The sequence below is a fragment of the Scophthalmus maximus genome, chromosome 20 (assembly GCF_022379125.1).
Source record: "Scophthalmus maximus strain ysfricsl-2021 chromosome 20, ASM2237912v1, whole genome shotgun sequence".
Lineage (NCBI taxonomy): Eukaryota > Metazoa > Chordata > Actinopteri > Pleuronectiformes > Scophthalmidae > Scophthalmus > Scophthalmus maximus.
In genome coordinates this window covers 11,067,925-11,085,382 of record NC_061534.1, presented here as the reverse complement: position 1 = coordinate 11,085,382, position 17,458 = coordinate 11,067,925, and the positions used below count along the sequence as shown (strand labels likewise).

General features: G+C 39.7%; 1 protein-coding gene across 5 annotated transcripts in view; it reads right to left on the bottom strand.

The window, feature by feature from the left end:
* The window catches only part of LOC118284564 (inactive phospholipid phosphatase 7), a 58,809-nt gene extending 42,531 nt beyond the window's left edge, over nucleotides 1-16,278 (bottom strand). For all 5 annotated transcript variants that reach the window (XM_035607365.2, XM_035607367.2, XM_035607366.2 and 2 more), the window contains exons 1-25: nucleotides 16,090-16,278; nucleotides 14,704-14,899; nucleotides 14,424-14,578; nucleotides 13,473-13,671; nucleotides 13,309-13,379; nucleotides 13,127-13,196; nucleotides 12,885-12,988; nucleotides 12,245-12,351; nucleotides 12,042-12,108; nucleotides 11,330-11,453; nucleotides 8,499-8,657; nucleotides 7,160-7,604; nucleotides 6,931-7,067; nucleotides 6,740-6,828; nucleotides 5,906-5,989; nucleotides 4,922-5,071; nucleotides 4,012-4,170; nucleotides 3,786-3,889; nucleotides 3,516-3,695; nucleotides 3,000-3,088; nucleotides 2,831-2,914; nucleotides 1,709-2,023; nucleotides 1,440-1,607; nucleotides 946-1,057; nucleotides 285-348 (exon numbers count right to left, since the gene is read on the bottom strand). In XM_035607365.2, the coding sequence (XP_035463258.2) occupies nucleotides 285-348; nucleotides 946-1,057; nucleotides 1,440-1,607; nucleotides 1,709-2,023; nucleotides 2,831-2,914; nucleotides 3,000-3,088; nucleotides 3,516-3,695; nucleotides 3,786-3,889; nucleotides 4,012-4,170; nucleotides 4,922-5,071; nucleotides 5,906-5,989; nucleotides 6,740-6,828; nucleotides 6,931-7,067; nucleotides 7,160-7,604; nucleotides 8,499-8,657; nucleotides 11,330-11,453; nucleotides 12,042-12,108; nucleotides 12,245-12,351; nucleotides 12,885-12,988; nucleotides 13,127-13,196; nucleotides 13,309-13,379; nucleotides 13,473-13,671; nucleotides 14,424-14,578; nucleotides 14,704-14,899; nucleotides 16,090-16,131 (3,474 nt within the window). In that variant the 5' untranslated portion in view covers nucleotides 16,132-16,278. The remainder of the gene's footprint in view (nucleotides 1-284; nucleotides 349-945; nucleotides 1,058-1,439; nucleotides 1,608-1,708; nucleotides 2,024-2,830; nucleotides 2,915-2,999; nucleotides 3,089-3,515; nucleotides 3,696-3,785; nucleotides 3,890-4,011; nucleotides 4,171-4,921; nucleotides 5,072-5,905; nucleotides 5,990-6,739; nucleotides 6,829-6,930; nucleotides 7,068-7,159; nucleotides 7,605-8,498; nucleotides 8,658-11,329; nucleotides 11,454-12,041; nucleotides 12,109-12,244; nucleotides 12,352-12,884; nucleotides 12,989-13,126; nucleotides 13,197-13,308; nucleotides 13,380-13,472; nucleotides 13,672-14,423; nucleotides 14,579-14,703; nucleotides 14,900-16,089) is intronic.
* Nucleotides 16,279-17,458: the final 1,180 nt, after the last annotated feature.

Sequence of the window (17,458 nt, the reverse complement as noted above, 5' to 3'; positions counted from 1 at the left end):
GCTGAAGACAGACATTTGATTGTGTCTGCAACATGCCACCGCAGAGCAGGCTGTTATAAAGCTAAATGAGGTCTGGATCAGATAGGCAAAAAATATTCTTCATATTGTCTCAGGTATTTAGACAATGTTGATTTTATCCTGCAGATTTCTTCAATCCAATAAAATATTTTGTGTTTAAGCCAATGTCAGTTTATGAACTTTAGTTTACATTTGTGAATATTGTATTTACTGTGTGTCAGGACCACAGCGAGTATGTGAAACGATGACCGCTGTATAATACTTACTCGTTTCGCCTGGGTGGAAGAGACTGTGGCAAACACTTGAGCTGCTGGATCTGGTACTGATGAGCTGGGAAAGAGCATAAAAAAGTGTTCAAATGCAATTAAATGAAACGAGCTAATCATATTTCATAAAATGACATGCCCAAAACCTGCATATGGACAAATGAAAAGCTGGTTTCTGCAGCCAAGCTATTGTTCTAGTAAAATATACATATTGGCTCTCCATATTGGACTGGGAATCAGGTGAAGGAATGTCTCTGAACTAATACTGTTTGACAGAGTACTGCATGTTAATGCTGGATCAGGGATAATCACCTCATAATGCCTCACTTTGCTTATTTGTTATTGTGAGGTGAATTTGCTTTGTCTTTTGGGAAAAGCAACAAGGACGGACGGTCTACCAAGATATCAAGCACTGAAGTGGAGCACAGTCCAGTGAGGCAGAGTGAGTAAAAAAGACGTCGTGAATAAAGACCCAAATGAAAGATATGAAGAAAGGGAAGAGAAGAGGATAATCGTATGAAAAAAATACTATTATGCAAAGGACATACACGTTTCACATTCCTCAGCATAAGGATTTTTTATTAAACATGATGTAGTGTTGGATGCATAATGTGTCACTGAATCTCATGTTATGTTTAACTGTATAATTTCTGAGTTTTACCTGATGATATTTGACCCTGGCACAGGAGGCCCTTTCTCCCTGAGTTCCTGAACATTGACCACCTGAGGAACAGTCTTCAAAGTGGACTCTGTCAAGGAAGTGCTGACAACAGCTGGAACACAAACACAAAAGCACATGAGAGCAAGTCATAGACTGATTTATACACAATGTTTGTATTAAACACAGATATGATTGTATGATGTGAATGTTTCTATGGTAATGCAAGTCTGCTTTGAATTACACTGGAACTAACAGTTCAGTAAGTGTCTCTGAGAGACGATGGGACGATGAGCTGAGACATTAAACTGTCAGCTTCACATCTTGTATTCTGTAAGTCAATGTCTCCCTCTGGTGAATTATAGTGTGCATAGCAGCTAGATATTAAGCAGCTTCTTATGCGCACACCGTTGCCCATAATGACAAATAAATCTTCATCATTATTTAAAGATAAGAAAATAAATAGGCTGGCGTCTGTTGCAACATGTTCTCCCTACCTGTCTTCTGATTGGCCATCTGCCTACGTAGAGCAGCGGTGGCTGCGGCCTGCTGGGCAGGGATGGTGACGGGTACGGTCCTCTCAGAAGGTGGGGCTCCATGTTTCACAGTCTTTGTGGCAAGAGCAGTGCTATCAGCCCCGCTGAGGTTGATCTTATTGGTTGGCACTGAAATATCAATGCAGTGAGCAACATTTATGAAACAAAGCATCGTCGACTCATGTTGATGTTGATGGCCCTTATAGCAATGGGTCGTATGAATTACTTACCAGGGCTGGCAATAGGGCTGAGTCCAAAGCCCATAGCCTGCAATTGTTGAATCTTGGGCAAAGGGGTGGACTGGATTGCTCCGAAGCCTGGCTGAATGGAGGGGGTCCTCACCACAGTGGGGTGGCGAGGGGTGGACAATGCTGGAGGGATGACTGTCATGGGGAGCTCTGGCAGTAGTTCCTCCTCCTCCTCCTCCTCCAGCTCCAAGTGAGCCGGGTGGGGGTCCAGGGACTGGGACAGGGAGGAGGTAGAGCTCACGTCATCCAAGTCCTCATAGTATTTAGGTGAAAGGAAGGCTGAGCGAGACAGGTTGGCTGGAAGAGAATAGAAGAACAACATTGAAATAACCAACATCTGTGGTAAAGATGCATAATGCTAATATTTTTATGCAGCACCATCAACACCAGAATTTAAACATGACTCTCACTGACGTCACTTTAATGCAAAAGACAGTATCCTCTTGTTCATCAATTCAATTTATGTGTAGTATCTTTCCCAATTTCTCCTTGCTCAAGCAGACCTTTCTTCACTCTTTTTTTAAGAATATATGATGAAGCTTTAATATATTTATACTAGAGCTGCAACAGTTTATCGATTAATAATCGATTACTAAATTAAACGCCAACTATTTTGATAATCGAATAATCGGTTGAAGTAGTTTTTATGAAGAAAAAAAAAAAGATTCTTTGATTTAAGCTTCTTAAACGTGAATATTTTCTGGTTTCTTTGCTCCTCTGTGACAGTAAACTAAATATATTTTGGTGTGTGGACAAAACAAAACATCATCTTGAGGTTTTGGGAAACACAATCAACACTTTTTACCATTTTATGAACCAAACGACTAATCGGTTAATCGATAGAATAATCCACAGATAAATGAAGTATGAAAATAATCGTTAGTTGCAGCCCTAATATATACAACCATAAATTTCTAATCTGTACATCAAATTTGCTAAAGAAAAATGAATTAGGACTCCCCCCTTCTGGATATTGTTCCCCTTGTGATGTTAGCTTGAGTCATATATGCATGAGTTTTGAGTCCCATGTTCGGCACTTTGCTTTCCCAAATGTCCCCGTTGTGAGACAAATAAAGGAATATTTTATCTCTTATCATATCATACCTGGTGCAGTTGAGCGCACAGGAGGCATCTGCCCTTTTGAGAGGAAGTTACGTAGCTGGGACTGTTTCACTGGTGATATCTTGACTGAAGGAGGAAAGATATCTGTAGTTGGTATTTGTTCAAATTAGCAAATCTTATCTATATCCGGAAAAAAAACAACAAAAAATACCTGGAGTTCTGGATTTGGTCTTTGGAGGGGTAGTGTCCAGTCTGGCTTTCAGGAGCGCATCCCTTAAACTCTCCAGCTCGCTTTCCAAACTGCCATTACACAGAGATAAGATGTTTTAAGTTGCAAACAATAAAACCTTTTCTAAGAGCTCGTCCAAGTTTACTGATACATATAATTAGAATGAATGTTAACATCCTCTAAATCTCGCCACATGGAAAGAAATGAGTGCACTCTTTTAAAGTTATTCATGAAGTATGATGATTATATTGTTAGCTATTATGCTGCGCAGTTATGAAAACAGCATGCTACCTGAAATTTAAGCGTTTTTAATTTTTCTACATTCAAATTGAAGCTCATTTAAGTCACAGTAAACTTGAGGTATGACGTCTCTGATTCTCATACTTGCTCTGCAAGTTCTTCTTTCTCACAACACCAAAAACCTCAAAGTTTAATTCTCAAAATCCATGAGATTTTCATTCTTCCCACACCGACACCTTGGTCTTCGCCTGTCCGTACCCAGTAGTTGTTGGAGTAGCAGTATCATGGTTTGTCGCTGGCGTAAACGTCTTGTTGTAAAGCATCAGTGAATTGAGCTCCTTAACCAAACGGTCCAATCTGTTCTTTTGCTGGTCGATGATGTACAAGTTATTGGCCAGTGTGGTGAACAGACCCTCACGCCCCGGCACGACCATGTGTCTGTAAAGAAGAGATTTGTGTCAAGACAAGTGATCAAACTAAAAATCTTTTCAGTATCAAATACTATAATAGCTGGTCTTTTGTTCTTACTTCGGCTTTTTCTTCTTCTCCAGGTGCTTCTCCCATTCCACGTTCAACACATCGTTGACATCTTCCACGGCAAACGTAACGTACTGGTACAGTCTACGTATCTCCTGAAATTAAGGACAAAACAAAATAGTCAACAAGTATGTGTGGGTTTATACAAGCTTAACAATACTTTGTAGTGTCCACCCATGCAAGCATTATTTGAGTCATCCGCCTTTCTATTTCTCACCTTGAGCCGTTCCTCACTGCGCGGGTCGAGAGGCTTTTTGTACAGCAGCTGTCTGTAGTCTTTGTCTCTGCTCAGCTCGCTCTGGGCGATGGCTTCTTCTGCCCCAGCAAAGCCCTCCAATAGGGTGGTCTTCAGAGTACCAATGTCGCCATGGAGAGACTGAGAATCAGAAAACATATATATAATTCAATAAGGCGATCCATAACTATTAAACAAAATCAGCAAAACAACAGAATATGTACTATATGACAGTGCAGTTTTGGACAAAGCTCACGTTATAATTCTGCCAATACAAACAAGTCTAGATAAAAACGATTTAAGAAGTTTGCTCCTCTTTGAAGTTTTCACCCCATGTGATCAAGATATTAATAAAATCATTTTTATTCGTTTGTGCATGTTGGTGCAGGCAAAATAAAAAAAAGATGTTTGCACAGTTGCTGAGAAATTAAACATTCAATTTTTTAAGAATAGGCCCGAGCATCGCATCAACATGCAAATGACTTAATTTTCTGTGTGTGTGAATAGGGTATGTCTGGGTAATGTTTCAGATTGTTGTATTCTTACTGTATGTTGTTCAATGTTGTGTAAAAAATTAAGAAAATGATAATAAACATATTTGAAAAAAAAAACACCCAAATGACTTCATATTCGTGAGTCATGATAACTTGAGAAAAATGACTCATTTGTTTTGCTTGCACAAACATGTGCAAATGAGTTACCAATGAATAAGACCACTTCAGTCATTTGGGCAATAACGGGGTGATACGACAATAGGCCTGAACTCAACATTTTAATATTTAATTTCAAACAATTGTTTGAGCACTGATGCTGCTGAATTAATTTGAGGGGAACACTGAACATACATAAACAATATGTGAAAATGTTGTGGTCCTTCAGTCCACGGCCTCACCTCTGTAGTCTCCTTGATCTCCAGGGTGAAAACATGAAGGTCCTCCGACTCCTTCCTCAAGCCCTTCATCTCTTCGTTGGTGCCAACCTTAATGTCAGCTCTTGCGCTTCTTGCCTTGAGGTCATCCAACTCTTTTTGGAAGTGTGCAATCTGATGAGAAATCAAAGGGATGCTGACTTATGAAACAATCCGAGGATACATTTTTCCAGAGTCCTAAATTGACCAGGACTCAGTTGCAATGGCTCATGATCAGTCTTCTACTTTTATGTAACTACTAAGGTGGCTGGTTTAAAACTAGTGATTGTCAAAACTTGGTTTTATCATCAAGAATAACAAAGGCCTAAGCTAATAAAGATGTCTATGTACATAAAATGAATATATTCACATACTTTGTACATGTTTTTACACCAATCTAGTTATAATGTTGTGGCAGATTGGTGTGTATTCATGGCCCGTTTAGAAAATCCTATGAATTAAAACTGATTTTGTCGTTTAAATTTTTCTCCATGGCTCGATTAATTCAAACGTACACTGAACCATCAAAACCACTAACTGGCTGATTGGTGTATATGTATAAACTTTTTTTTCAGTTAGATAGTTCAGTTAGCCAACAGTGTGTAGATGTAACTGGGAGTAAATACTTAGTAGCAACTAATCAGTGATCCGCAAAGCTCCATTTAGTAAACATATGTTAAAACAACGTAGGTAGGCGACAACATTAATAATATAACACTAGTCAGAAATTCGTACTTAAATCTATACCAAACATACCTTTATTTATGAAAACATGTCTCTTAATCAAAATACATGCAAGCTAACAGTCCGGTAATCTACTTTAAAAAGAATCTACACATTTACATTTTTATTGTGATGAAAAATGTACAGTATATGAGAAAACTGTCGAGGAAATTATATTTCAAAAAAATTGTCTTTTTCCACAAATTGACACATTGGCACATGTAACTTCAGTGTGGACAGTCTCACCTCTTCCAATATTCCAGCCATAATGTGATCGGATTCCTTCTTTTGCTGTGGCTGCTTGTCCACGGCCTTCGCACCAACAGCTGCCTGCACATGTGATAAAGTACATCAAAGTTCAAAGTCACAAAAAACACACAATCAATTAAGTTGGTTTCTTTTGAATGTTAAACCACTAGAATTCGACTGACATCCACCATTTTGTTGGATTTGTTACTACGCAAATCCTGCATGTTTTATCTACTGTGTATTCTTTTTTAGTGATTTCTTGGTGTTATTTATTGATTTGGTTTCTCTGTGATCAGTTTGCAGCTAACCATGTTATCCATTATATACAGTATACAGTAGCTATTATCTGACTAAGGCTAATGTGTTTCTAATACAGTGAAGTTGTGTTGTTTTGTTTCATGTGGTTTCATGTAGACTATTAGCTGAGATACTGTTCCTCCCTGTAGGAAAAAAAGAATTTCAAAATTTCACGCTAATGTGGATTCAGTTTTCTTCAATAATTCATGTTAAACGCCACAATACTTCTGATGTCAGCTCTTGCTTACATCTCATCTTTTTCCACTTTGTCATTACTGCTATTGATGTCACACTTTCACAGTTGATTCCCTTCAAAAACATTAAAGGCAAAATGTTCAGATAAAAACAGATAGTAGAGTAACACAACTTTCTGACCGAATATTTCACCGTTATTAAAACTCAGATGGCGGTTTCGGTGTATCCCTACAGTGAACATGTTTTACCGTTTTGGGGAGAGTATCAACAAAACAACTAAAATAGATCTAGTCAATGTGTGAACAGAAAAAAAAATCCTTAGTAAGAAACGGAAAGAACCTGTGGAGCTTGAACACGGCCTTGGGCGGCAGGAGTAGGTTTCTGCACAACTGTGGTGGGCGTGCTGGTTTGAACTGGACGCACTGGGGCTGAGGCAAAACAAACAATATTAGAACCACATTCCTAGTTCTATCTTACATTAGAGTTAAATAGTTAATTTCTTGAAAAAAAGTGAAGCATGACTTTCTTACTTAGCACAGCTGGGGGCTTAGTGGCTGAGAGTGGAGGGGTGGTCAAACTACTGGTATTGGAGACAACTGGTTTGGGTAGTGGAGGATTGAAAGAGAAAGACTGTGGGGCTTGTGCTGGGGCCTCCACTGCTGAAAACCTTGGAAAAGAGCAGATTTGAATTAATTTGTATATATTTATGTATACAAACCTGAATGTGTCATAATACCCTAATATATGATAGTTCAGTACCTCTCATTCAGATTCAGTTTCACTGTAGGTGGGGAGGCAGTAGCAAGGCTCTGGGGTAGTGGAGCTGGAGCCGGGATCACCACAGCTGATGGTTTGATAGAAGGGGTGCTGACGGAAAAAGCTGAGGGTGCCAAGGGAGTTTCAGAGGGAGGTTTGGAAGCAAACGAGAAGCCCGAGGACCCGGAGCCAAAAGGCATGGATCCCCCCAGGGAGAAGGCTAAAGGGGCCGAGGTGGAGCTGGTAGTCGGGACTGAAAACGTGAAGCCTGATGACGATGACGACGACGCGGGAGCTGCGCTAACGAAGCTGAATGGAGCAGCAGAGGAAGCTCCAACAGGAGCCGGAGGAGTGGAAGCAGCCGTTGAAGTAAGACCGAGGTGTGTGAATGTGGCTGGGGCAGATGGGATGGAGGCCGCCGTTCTTGTTGGTTGGGCGACCACAGAACCTGTGAAGAGAAAAGAAATTATGTGTCATTTGATCTCATCACATGTTTGGCAAGTTTTGTCTAATTTTAGGAGCAACTAAATTAGCCTTTGGTGATCAGAAGAAGTCCACATTTTTTTTCACGGTCAGTTAGATGCAACCACATTACTGTCAGACTTCAAAGGAGTTTGCACAAATGTTGTTGAGCCTCTATCCGAATGACTTCGCTCTTAGATCTAAGCACTTCGCAGTCGAGTCAAATCTGGCTGCACAATCCCAAAAAATACTGGTGTCATACAATAAATTTTAAGTGAATATAAAATGAAAAATGATTGCACAAAAAGAAATTAACAGAAAAAAAACGATTCACAACATAATCAGTATTTATCAATAACATTTTCTTCAAACATGTATTTTAAACAAAAGTACAATTAACAAAAACGTTTTATACTTATTTCTGCTCTCGTCACAGCTACAGTCAAAATAAAGTAACTTCAACATCCTATCTGATGATGAAAACTGTAATAGGAACTACAAGCGTCACTTGGGCATTGGTAGTTTCAATAGCAAAAAGTCTACGCAGAATAAAAGTCGCCGTCCTTTTAGAAATTAAGATAAGGAAACTGAGCAGTGGAACTCGCCACTCGTGTCATCCAACTCGACTCCACCGACAACTAAGGAGAGGGATACTGTACCCCACACGAAAAGAAAGGGTCCCCAAAATGTCAGATTAAATGATATGTCCAAGTTCGTCAAACATCCTTTGATGGCACAACACAAGGAAATAGAAAATCTGGCAATCACTATATTAGTTAATTATTACTTGAGGAATCATATTGCAAATTGTGATTATGAATAAGCGTCTCAACAATATTTAGACAAAAAAAAAAGCTGTGCAATTTGCAGGCTGTCTTACCTGGCTTCGGCAGTCTCTCTCCCTCCAGGGGGAGCAGGCCAGGCGGCGAGACCAGCTGCTTCACCCCAGGGTTGGCGTTGAGCAGAGCAAATGGGCAGAGTAACCCCTCTGTGGACAGCATCAGCAAAGTGGGAGCCGGTGGTAAGGTCTTCTCACCCGCTTTGAGAGAGGGGAGGAAAGACAAAAGAAATAGCATACATGACTTAGAGCAAAAAAACAATGTGTTAACCATTATTTCACAGACACACAACGCTCACCCACATGCACACACAATCCATCGTTCCCTCTAGCGTTAAACTCCCCAATTGCCTCCTTCTCAGGCACATTTTCCACAGAGCACAGAATCAGGGAGAAATCTCTCCAGCTCTCTGGTGGGAGACTTTTAGACAGATTATTAATTGAGTGCCGTATCAGTGTGCAATCTCCATTGGACGGTGATAAACTTTTGTGAGAAATCCTGATCTCTGCACAGCTCACAATTCACAACACTGGGGATACAATTAGCAGCAAGTGTTGCCTGCTCACTGTGGTTTCTCTGTTCGCGATGACAAAATGTGGTTTGCCACTTTAATCATGAAAGTGTTGACGGCATTTGAGCACAGAGACTGTATGTCAGTGCTGTATTTATCTCATTCTCTTTGGTCCATTCCGCCTCCCAGTCGTTAGAAATGAGCAACTGGTGAGTGTTCAGCTGAGAAAGTCAACTGTCCTGAGATGGCTCAGTTGGTAAAACACAGGCCTCCACATTGCTCATTGCCGCCGAGCCCCCCGGACTCCCTCCTGCTCTTCACGCCTACTTTCTTGCACTTTCTAAAATCACGCAGTGTGTCGTGGGTCTGCAGACAAAAAAAAATTGAAGAATCCAGTCTAAACCCACATTTAAATGATGCTACTGAGTATTCAGATTATGAATTAAAGATGCATTAGTCAGAGTTGATACCAGCCATTGCAGATACATCAGTAATGCATACAGAACACTTTGTCCTCTGTGCTCCCACCAACAGTGGCTGTTGTTTCTCTGTGCATCTCAGTGTTGGATTCATTTACACCAAGTAAACTCTCTGACTAAGATCCTACATTTAGCATTTACTGTATATTACTTCCATTATGACAGTATATTGGTATTGTATTGTTTGTAATAAGACAAACACATATCTACAACTATATATATACAGCCATAGAAAACAATAAAACTACATATACAAACAAGATGACAAATACTTTCTCAAAATAAGCTAAATCCTCCCCCAGAAAATAAGCACACAATGAAGAGAACAAACACACAAGAATACAGCATCTGCTGTTTAGTTTCATCTCAGTTATGAAACTATAGTTTTAGAGACAGGGAGAAGCAAAGAGATAGAGGGTGAAAGAGGGAGCGAGCAGAAGGGAGAGGCACACAGTAAACCTCATCAGCATTCTGCAACAGGATTGTCTGGGCTTTGTTGTTTGTTGTGGTCCTCTAGCTTGTCTGAGCCATTTTAATGAGTGCAGGTTTTTTATCCCTCTCTCCACTGATAACGCTCCCAATACTCTATTCGCTTTCCCCATCTAATGTCTCACTTCAGATAAAGGTTTTGATCTACTGCAATCACGTCAAAAATGTTGCTCAAATCGCAGTTTTTTTCCCCTCTCTTGATGGGGAGGGATTTCTTAGAGTGAGCGGGGAGAGATGTGACTAGACAGCAACGGCAGCTCTACGTGAATGTCTGACAGACCGGGTCGGTTAAGATTAAGCAGTGTACTGAGACGGTAGCTTATCACTATTCTTTACACATGCTGCAGAACACTGCAGTGGAGGCTGTATGCACAAAGAAACCTGGAACTGAAAGTTACCTTAGATATGATAAAGCCCCCATGCCTTCAAAAATAAAACTGCACACCATAGAAACAATTAATTTGTAGAAATTTGAAAGGACCAACCAAGAAGGTCAAGGAGAACCAGAAAAAAAACATGTCTTACCAATCTCAGTATGAGAACATGCATGTTCATTAAAACAAACTCATCAGGGAGGGAACCATTGCTGGTGCTAAAACCTAGCTAAGAGGTTCTCTGCACACCATCCTTACTGTCAATTAACTATTGTCTGGGAAGCCCAGTGTATTCAGCCAGCCTCAATGCAGACATGTGCCACAATTTATGATTAAAGGGGAAGTAAGCGTTTTTAGAGAAAGCCTGTTCCTCTCTTTGTTGTTGTGATTTTTATGCACTGGCTGAGTAAGGGAGACCGGCCCACTAACCACTAGGACAAAAAACCCTGAGTCGTAGCGCCATCCGCTAGCACGTCTCTTAAGGTGTCGGGGAGGGATGTCTACAGACTGCACACGCAGTCCGCACCATTTTTTGTTGTTTTTGATTTAGAGCCACGGCTAGGCCGAAAAACCTTGATTCCACGCACACAAAGAACCGACAGCTAGCGGACTGTGAGGAAATGTTTACTGATTTTTACAAGACGTTAGAATCCCTTACTGCCCCTTTAGTGACACCAAGTGATATCCAAAATCACAAAAGATGGCGATGCAAAAAGTTGAGATGCACAATATGTCTAAACTCGTAGTTCTACCTATGCTGTGCTCAGGCACAACTTACATAAATTCTCTCACAAGATTGACTAAAACAATGTAAGATTGAATAAAGGAATTGATTTTTGCTTTGAAATATCCATAAGATCCCCCATAAATCCTTTAAAAAGTACCAAAAAAAAACGTTGGGCTCCAACTCTGGTGTTAATTTATAACCATCTCCAAGTGCTTACTCTGCAAAATTGATACAAAACATTCACAACAAAAAAAAAGGGTGAAATGTGGAAATGCACAAAATATCCCCTTACAGATGTGGATCTCCTGCTGGCTGGTGAAGTCGATGGCTAAGCCGAGTGGTAGAGTATCTTCATTTGTCTCGGGCACTGGAAGCTCAGCCCGACTTGCATCTTCCAGGATCCAAAGTTCCCATATCTAAAAGGACGATATCATGTGGTCATCAGATTAGAGACATTTGGTGTGTTTTCCTCAGAACACATAATAAGAATCAAACAAAATGTACATTAAAGCAATGAGAATAAAATCAGAACCTTGTGAATTCAGATGTATATTTGATCAAATCAAATCGAAATAAAGAAAAGCAGGTTTCAGTTGGTTTAACACAAGATTACTTCATATGTTTTCAGTGCAGACTTAATACAAAATATTGAGCACATCCACAATACGAATGGGAGTTTATAAGATTGAATTAGTATAGATGAAAATCTATTTTGCTTATTGGTCCGAGTCTTTATCGGTTTGTTTTCGTTGTGTCTTCGTTGTGTCCAAGTAGTCAACCAACAGTCAGATGAAATGAGAAAATATTTGTACAGCATTCTTTTTTTAATTCAGGTTTTCTTAGTCAAACTTTAGCACATGGCTGGACCATGTGTGTTTGCTATGCAAAAATTGAGGACAATTTGTTACAGGAATAGTAAGTTGTAGTGTCTATAATGTCATTTTATGGATGTTAAAAATTTTATTTAATTTTCTGTAGTGGTCTTTGTATTATTTGTCAGGTACCTTGTCGTCTTGTCTGGCTATGACGCTGACCTCAATGGAGGCTGCTGATGCCGCAAACACAAGGTCCCTGAGAGAAATAAACAATGCAGCAAAGCGGTACACTAATTTAACATTACATCATAAGAAAATAAAAGAATAATGTTAGAAGGAAAATAAAACACTTTCAAAGCAAACAATAAATGTCTGGACAAGATCATTCTTACCAGTCCTCTACATGGCTAAGGAAGTAGTGGTGGAGTCGCTCAGTGCAGCTGCCGAACACTGTGTCACTAAAGTTCAGATACTTTGTCTCCACCCTCTCGTCCTTTTTCTGTAAAAGATAAAATTACATAAAAGTGAATCACACTGTCAAATTCATTGTGCTAAGGGCCAATTAGCAAAAAAAAAATGGAACAACCAACGACACTTTTATATGGTGTATTATATGATCATAATTATCATTAAAAGAATGCCCCTACAAATACTGAGAAACATATGCATTCACATGCTGTCCACTGACATCAAAATTAAAAATATTAACAGTTAGTAGCTCTATGTAACTTACAGCGAAAACTTATAAGGCTGAGTAATCACTTACAAGAGGCTTCCCACTCAAATAACATGACATACGATAAGCGTGTGCATTTCAACTGCAGCAGAAGGCTTTTCATGTATGTTACCACAGATGCACTGCACAGAAATGTGATAACAGCAAAATTCAAAAGAATAATATCACTTACCGGTAAAATTTGTGTTAAAAATAGGCAAAAATATATATACTGAATCGATGAGTAAGACAGCACTGCAGGAGTGCAACCAGACTAAAATCCAAATGTGATTTATGTTGATATAGACTGTACTCACTGGGAGGGATATGAACACTAGCTCGGGGGGCGTCTCAAGAGATCCATCTGCAGCAGCATAGACGACCGCAAACACAAAGGTTTTCAGCCACAGCACATCCAGAGCTATGAGAGAAAAGACATATTGGCATTTTACAACATGTCATTCTGGTGAAGATAAACTGTCAATATATTCCATTCATAATTCAGATTAATATATTAATATAATTCAGATTAATATAGATACGGTGGTGGCCTTCTTACCTTTGACAGATTCATCAGAGGAGGAAGCGTAGAAGTGTGGACATGGGATCACTTTCTTCTCTTCTAGTGCCTTTTGAACAGAGGGTGAATTCAGTTATTCATCTAGTCAGGTATTGGGGGCTGCAGCGCTCACTGAGCACAAAGTGTTTTATATTTGATTACAGTGTATTAGATTCACTCACTGGTGTATACTGACTGACTGTGGCATTCATTTTTCCTGCCGCGACTTGTTTTCCTTTTGGACTCCAGCAAACTGTGTGAAACGAGTCCATTAACAACATTTGAGCCACAGTAGAGACCGGAGCACAGTTAAACTCAACTGTTCTAATCGTATAGTCTCACTCACTGCATGTGATACCACTGGAAGCAGGTAGCTGGGCCTGCACTCGGACACTGTCTGTAACATCCAAAATCATCATACTGCCATCGGACAGACAGACAGCCAAAGTGGACGCCTGAGCAGGATTCCACTTCAGGTCCTGCACTGAAGTACCAGGGGGTGTGGCCGCCTGCAGCGACGCAAAAGGTAGCTTCTGTGGTCTCGCCTGGGAAAAGAAAGAAAAACGTCTTTAGGTGACTAAATCTGGCAGATAAAGGAAGTTTGACACCGGAATAGCTATCAAATTATGAAGAGTGTAAACCTCTACCATCTAGATCTTAACTTAGATCCGAATCAAAATGATGTCACTTCCAAAATGTATTTATAATTTACTTACTACCCTCTACTACCTGGTTTAACTGTCCGACTGTGCCCATCTGCACAGGTTTACAAACAGCGTATTTATAAGTGTCAAAATACTATGAAGGTAGATACATTTGGAGACTTTACAGTGAATTATTAATGTTCACTGAATGTCAGGATTGTCTTGATATTGGGAGGAGGATGTGCAACTCTGCTGCTGCTGACACTATGGTACTGACATTCGGTTAGTAACAGAGATGCATCAACTGAACTCAGTACCACGGATGAGACTACGGATGATTTTTACACAGATTTTTCTGTCAGGCATTTCCTTTTCTAAATTCGATGTAGAGACCTCTGCATACTGTGAACATTTTTTATGAGAAAAGCTTGGAATTTTTCAATTGTAAGTTAATTTCAGTCCCTCATCTGCATTGGACAATTATTTAATGGTGGGTTGTAGTCATCCAGAAGTCTAGAGACCTAGAGCAAAATGTGTGTGCACAGTAAAGCAAAGATACCAAATCCATCATTGTTTGTAATACAGTAGAACCTGAAATGAACACGTGTCCATAACACAAGAAAACATTCTGTAAATGGACTCAAAATAGTCACCTTGTTCATGAAGGTGCGGACGTCATAGAAGGTGAGGGATAAGCACGCCCCCTCAGACATGCCACATACTGACAAAGTTAGTTCATCGCAGCTGAGGGCCAAGTGGTGCACAGCCAGTTCCACAGTCACCTCCGCCAATGGCACTATCCCACTGACTAGAGCAAATAGGAACATTGGAGTGAATTGTGAGTTTGAGAGAAGAAAGTAAATTGGGTGAAAAATGTATTGAAAGTGACAGTGAATGCTATAACAATGCAGTGTGATATGATCATATTCATACCTATTTCATTAGCGTTTCCATCAGCTCTGTCAGCAGCCAGTATCGCTTCAGTTAGGTAAACTTTGAATGTGCTGTTGAGCCCGACAAAAGTCAAACCAAATTTGTTCGAGACGGTGAGCAGACTAGATCTTTCTTTTGGCATCTCATCAGGGCACTCAAAAACTCTTGCTTTCTTCATCTGTCGAAATTGGAAATCCTAAAACAGAAAGACAAGCAGTGTTTGTAACTTCATAGTGACCAGTTACCGGTCTACAAATGTGGCTCAGGTTCAATAACTGCAAATAAAACCGAACAGGAGGAAAAACAATAGTTTGCTGTAACCATGCTGACAGCATGGCACTTGTAACCTTACAAATGTGAAGAGCTGGTTCAGCCATGCAATACCTACTCACCTTCCAAATTCATATCATGGATTTTCATGACAGACATCATGCAAAAGACCGCGCAAATTCCTATAGCTCTAATCCTACATGGAATACAAATTTGACTGTGGTGGGGGATTATTTGTTTGTAGAGAATTACAGATTCTTCATTCAGATAAAAACTTATCTGTTTTGATTAATATGATTGTCGTCAAATGTTGAGCAACTATTTTTTTTAGCAACTAGTTTTTCTACCCAGTCCAGTTTAAAGTGAATTGATTAAGCAGGGTCAGAATAAACAAACAAAGAATCACTAAAGAGATTTTGACCTAAGATTTCACACAACCAATATATTTTTCGAGAGAAAGCGATGACATGATCTAGGTTCTGAAATCTGGGGGATTTCATATGGAAGCATCACATTTTATGTTTCGTTTCTTCATTTTGAATCTCACACGAATGTGTGTTTACTTTCACTTTGTCTCGAGTAGTTTTTTGACACAACAGTTGCGCACAGCTTCAACGCCAAAGTTACAGCAGCATCATGTCACGTCAACAAATGTGCCAACGATGCTGAAGTGCTTTGGTACCGGCGCAGCCACACGAACTGAACGTCAGGGCAGTTTACACATTCCAGTTCTCTCACACACACACACACACACACACACAGAGTTGTTCTTTCGCCTATCATCGAGTCTGCATCAACCACAATGCTAACAACTATCGAGCTAGCATACAAACAGGATGAGGCTAAATGTAAAGCGCCTTTTTTTTCCCCGTGCGAGGCGTTTGAACTGTTACAGGAATCCTGTGTCTTTTAATGGTTGTCCAGACAATAAGTGCGGCTCCGGCATCACTTCATCTTTGCGGGTAACTAAACGGAAAACGCCAGCTAGCTACTCAGCTAGCTGCTAAGCTGCTAAGCTAACGCGAAGCAAACCAGAACCACTGGAGACGACCTAGCATGGCGTTAGCAAACATTAGCTCGGACACGCTAACCTGTCAACACAACTTCTGAGCCTACCCTCATTTCCCTCTCGGGAGGGGAGTCCGTGTCGTCGCTCATTCTGAGGGACGGCAGCTGCTGCTTCTCCACACAGTTCGTCGCTTTAGTTTATTTCTGAGGCGTGTTTCTCGTGAGCCGCACTACACGCCGAGCATCGCTGTACCACACACACACACGCCGCGGCGCGTTTTTTGGTGGAGGAAAACCGAAAACGACGTCATAGCTGCGCAGGACGACAAATGGATCACAGAGCACCCTGATCGGACTCGACACGGCTCACACCCCAAACCCTTCTTCACAAAATATGATCCACTTATTATTACCAATGATTGTTCTTTAAAGTCACTTTTAAAAAAACATCTCTGTAGACTTGCTTTTATGTGATGTCGTCTTTTTATATAGTCTTTCTGTATCTTTTTTTTAATCCATATATGTTACCTGAAAACCTCGATATTGTTGGAATGCTGATTTTAATTGTCTGTGATTTGTACGTTTTTGTGTAAGCACTTTGTGAAGCTATTTCTGAAAAAGGTGCTATTTAAATAAAATTATTATTTATTATTATTATTATCATTATTATTATCATTATTATATTATCAGTCTTACAATAAAAGTGAGAGGGCACTTTGCAATGACCCCATTGCTTTATACATTCATGAGATACATTTCCATGATTACTAATATAAAGAAAGCATATTCATTTTCTGATCGACCCCATTGCTTTATACATTCATGAGATACATTTCCATGATTACTAATATAAAGAAAGCATATTCATTTTCTGATCAACTCTGACAGTGAAGATGAAATGTTTTTTTAATTTCTATTGTGACTTAACAGAACTAAAATGTTTCCATTTAAATGCAGAATGTTAAGAAAATACATATTTACAAAATGTTGCCATGATTGTTGATTATGTCCTTCCATGGTTTATGTGGACCTGAATGTACTATAGTGTACAGATATTTTTACACAATCATTCTAGCAAAGTATCACAATCATACTCAATTCAATTCAATAGTTTTCCATTTTCTTTTTCTTTATATTTCTCTCAAACATCTCACAGTAACTTGATATGGATTGATTTGAAATCAAGTTAAAAATCTAAATTTTCCACATATCATCCCAGAGGTTCTCATGCCATTAATGATAATTTGTGGAAATAATACATTTGAGGTCTGTTAAATCTACAGTTTACAGAGCGTTCTGTATAACTTCTGACAGTATACAGAGCGTTCCAACTTGTCTTTTGGGGGAATTCCAACAAAAACCCATGAGCAAGATGGGATTTTCAAACAGGATCCCCTTGTGTAATGCATATTTGGGGGTCAGCAAGTGGCCTATCTGAAAGTGGCCTATCTGAAACATAGCAAAGAAAAGAAAGAGA